This window comes from Cynara cardunculus, unplaced genomic scaffold (genome assembly GCF_001531365.2).
Source record: "Cynara cardunculus var. scolymus isolate 2C unplaced genomic scaffold, CcrdV1 Un_Scaffold_6181, whole genome shotgun sequence".
In the NCBI taxonomy this organism is placed as follows: domain Eukaryota; kingdom Viridiplantae; phylum Streptophyta; class Magnoliopsida; order Asterales; family Asteraceae; genus Cynara; species Cynara cardunculus.
In genome coordinates, this window is record NW_020202806.1 from 24,042 (window position 1) to 27,896 (window position 3,855).

At 39.1% G+C, this 3,855-nt stretch overlaps 1 protein-coding gene across 1 annotated transcript; it reads right to left on the minus strand.

Annotated features, from left to right (window-relative positions):
• Positions 1-902: 902 nt before the first annotated feature.
• On the minus strand, positions 903-2,765 carry LOC112504607. The gene is made up of 2 exons (XM_025108553.1): positions 2,387-2,765; positions 903-1,779 (listed from the first exon to the last, which is right to left on the minus strand). The coding sequence occupies exons 1-2, from the start codon at positions 2,530-2,532 to the stop codon at positions 1,368-1,370; spliced, it is 558 nt and encodes a 185-aa protein (XP_024964321.1). The 5' UTR covers positions 2,533-2,765; the 3' UTR covers positions 903-1,367.
• Between the last annotated feature and the right edge of the window lie 1,090 nt (positions 2,766-3,855).

Consider the following 3,855-nt stretch of genomic DNA (forward strand, 5'->3'; position numbering starts at 1 on the left):
TCAAGGGGGTAAGGAAATCGAGAACAGCCATGACAGCCTTATCTGTCTGGATAAATTTGTCTGTCTGGATAAATTTATGTTGTTGTTTACTTTTCTATCTGAATAACAGAAATGACCAATTTACCCCTGACAAAAACTGGGTTTATAGAAACAACAAACAACAAGACATGGTACAAGGTATGGCAAACATAAGGGTCTTCAATTCTTTGTTACTTCAATGCACCTGATGGTGATGAGCCATTGGCTCTGGACATGAATAATATAGGAAAAGGTCAAGCATGGATCAATGGGTGTGGTCAACCAATGCGGACACACAGACACTTTTTTTTTGGTGACTGTCGATGACTCATGTCGAGGTTTGTACTACCATTCATCCGACCCCAGTTCCATACGACTATATTCTACCATTCGTTGTCTCGAGGTTTATGCTACCATTTATAACCGAGACAGAAACCGATTAGGATTCTTTGAATCGATGGTGAAGAGACCTTTGATTAGGATTCTTTGGATCAATGGAGAAGAGACCTTCGATTAGGGTTCTTTGGATCAATGGAGAAGAGGCGCTGTTGGTGTTTCCGTAAGAGAGAGGCGCTGTTGGTGGATGAGGGTAGGGCAAGTCTTTTGGCCGGCTTAACCTGGACAAGGCAGGATTTTCATCTGGGTGAATAAGCCCATTTCTGAGCGAATAAGCCCGAGGTAAACAGCCTATTTTGTCTGTGTGAATAAGCCAGTTTATCCACTAAGCTCATTAAGCCTCAAGTAAACAGGCCCTTAGACATTTTCGATATAGGAACCCTGCTTGAAGACACAGGAGAGAGTAAGAAAGTATGGCTAACATGGACAAAACAACATCACTTAATCCACCTCAGAATCTGAAAACTGTTGAAAGAAACAAATATATAAGGGAAAGCTGTTTTGATCTTCCATCAAAATAGTAATGTACAACATATAGATAACAACTACATCCAGCAAACCTTTCACAGGAAAATTTGCACATATAACCCCAATCCTATCACATTAACATTCGTTGCTAAAAACTAACCCACTTCAATGAGGAGGAGCATTAAGTTGATCGAAAGCTAAGCAAAATTGCAACAACACAAGTATAACGTTATACAATGAGATAATAATAGCATCAACACCTTATTACCTGACTGGAAAGTATGGAAGCAGCGCCCCCCACCACCGCCACCGCCTTTGCAATGGTACTGTACAGTATCCTCTCCCACCACTACTGGGAATATTGCTAAGAAATGTTTCACTTTTTTTATCTGCCATTCGGGTCTCTTTTTTCAAGAAAATTGCATCCACGGAAGCATAAGGCTGAAGTGAAACAAAACAGATTTGACAGGAAAAGCCTCAATAACTCAAGATCCATTTATAGCAACTGCTGTGCCACCTTTATCTGCTTCGCTTTCCTCGTTTAGATTAGTATCACCCTTATCTTCGTGACTCTTTTCATCAGGTACCTTGTCCATTTCTTGAGAATTAGGGGAATTTGTGGCATTTGGTGTTTTCTTTGAAGGTAATACAGCTTGACTTAGAGTTGAGCACAATGTAGCAAACACACTTTCTTTGGACTTGGGGTTTTTCCCTCCCAATCTCTGTTTCTTTACCAAATCGGGTTCTTGTTTGGAAGCGGAAAGTTTTCTTTTCAATCTGAATTCTAGAATTCCTTCATCGTCTTCAGATTTGTCGGACTTGTTCCTTGGCGGTGGTTTGTAGTCTTCATCATCGTCATCATCATCTTCATAGTCAACAAGTCCACCAGGCCTAGGACTAGAAAAAGAGTGATCAACAGAGTGTAAGTCAAGAATCTTACCATCACTTAGTGCTACAAAAGTTTTTTTCTAATAAGCAATCATAGAATACCTTCAATAAACACAAATAAATAAATCTTCTTCTGGATCTAAATCAATAAAGTCAATGTATCGATAATGATAATTAGCAAATAAGCACTTTTAACTTGGTATCTTTCTAAAGAGTGCCATAATTCTCATGATATATCAAGAAAAGGATAGGGTCATCAATGTTCATGAGACTGAGAGAATACTTGAACCCCAAAAAATTGTTCCACTTTCCTTGGCAAGTTTCATATTAATTGGATCATTAAAAGAAATTATTTACATTAAAATATCTACCACAAAACAAATTTACCATGCTCGTCGAGCATATATTATCTGAATAAATTGGAGGTGAGGACATACAGATTATCTCAAGATAACACTCCACTGCAAGTTTGAAGAAAATGAACTGGCGCAGTTGCATTTGAGCAAAAAACATTTGTATCAAACTATCACAAAAAAATGCAGATGGAATATGAAACAAGGAGAGTAAGACAACAATGGAATTAGGAATAGATGGACTGCGTAATAAAAGAAGTAACCTTGGTGATGATAAGCTTGCAGCAGATCCATTGGATAAGCTGGGTTGTGCGCGTACCCTTGTTGTACGAGGCATTGATGCGGATGTGGAATCTTCTTCATCACTGTTAGGATAGACAAATATCTGGTAGTCAGAAACTAGATACATATCCTTTCCATCTCAAAAATAAATGCAACATTTCTTTTCGGGATAGCAAATAAATGCAACATTTCATTTCAGCAAAACTTGATTCCAAAATTACTTTCCTATTAGCAATTACAAATATTCATACTATCGACTACGGTTTGCAAGATTCCACTATTTTGTCGTTATTGAGTGTACTTGGGTAGCGTTTGGTAGCCGGACAAGATAGGACAAGAGGGTAGGACTGGACTGGACAAGTTGTGTGTCTGTTTGGTATGACTAGGACCGGATAGGACAAGACTAGACAAGTTGCCCCTAAAATTTGTTTGGTAATTTATATTTATATATATATATATATATATATATATATATATTATCATATAATAGTTAAAAATGACACACCTCAAGTAAATATATAAATAATCTAATGCATAAACATTTTTTACATAATTTTCATATACATATATAATAGAACCAAATTTGATGACGAATTTGATATAATTGAGGGTAGTTCAAACAAAAACCGGCTTGTACAAAGAAAAAACTATGTTTTATCCGGTTTGGAAGATTCTTGTGAATTAGCGAAGGCACAGTGGAGGTCGTTGCAGCAACAATGGTGGTAGAGGTAGAGACTCTAGTGGCAGGTGGATGACAGTGACTGTGGATGATGTGAAGATGGTGGACAGTGGTGGTTGCTGGCAGTGGTGGAGGTAGTTGTGGCCGATGTGGTGGAAGTAGAGGTGGTGGTGGTGGTGGTTATAGTGGAGGTAGTTGACGGCGGTAGTTGCAGCAATGGATGATGGTGGCCGGTAGGTGACAGTGGTTGTGGAGGTGGTGGAGGAGGTTGTTGTAGTTTAGGAGGAGGAGGAGGAGGTGGAAGGTGGTGGTGACAGCGATGGGCGGCGGTAACCATTAAAACAAATTCCATATTAGGATTATATCAAATGATCGTACACTAGTAATTTTTTAGTTTCTGTCCTATCCTTGTCCCATCTTGTTCCACCTATTTTGGTCGAATAAAAAAGAATCTTTTTTGTCCCACCCTGTTCCACCTATCTTGGTGAAATAAAAAACAATCTTTTTTGTCCCACCCTGTCCCACTTTGTCTGTTGTCCATGTCAAATGTCACGCCTAACGTGGATAGTTTTTGCCCTGTCCCATGTCACACCAAACGTTGGACAGTGAGTTTTGTTCTGTCCTGTCCCAAACGCAGCCTTGGTGTTGTACATATCTAGTAGTTGGATAGACGCACTACAAAGTTGAGCAGGGAAAGTTGAGATTGGTATGTGCATGAGGTTAGTTTGTTTGTTAATATATACCTCCCTGCCACCCCCCCCCCCCAAAAAA

Bases quoted from the DNA above. Each gene is read 5' to 3' on its own strand.
- LOC112504607 (XM_025108553.1), bottom strand. From the start codon at position 2,532: ATGTATCTAGTTTCTGACTACCAGATATTTGTCTATCCTAACAGTGAT. The intron at 1,780-2,386 runs GTTACTTCTTTT...CTCTTTTTCTAG, and splicing joins GCAAGCTTATCATCACCAAG to TCCTAGGCCTGGTGGACTTG.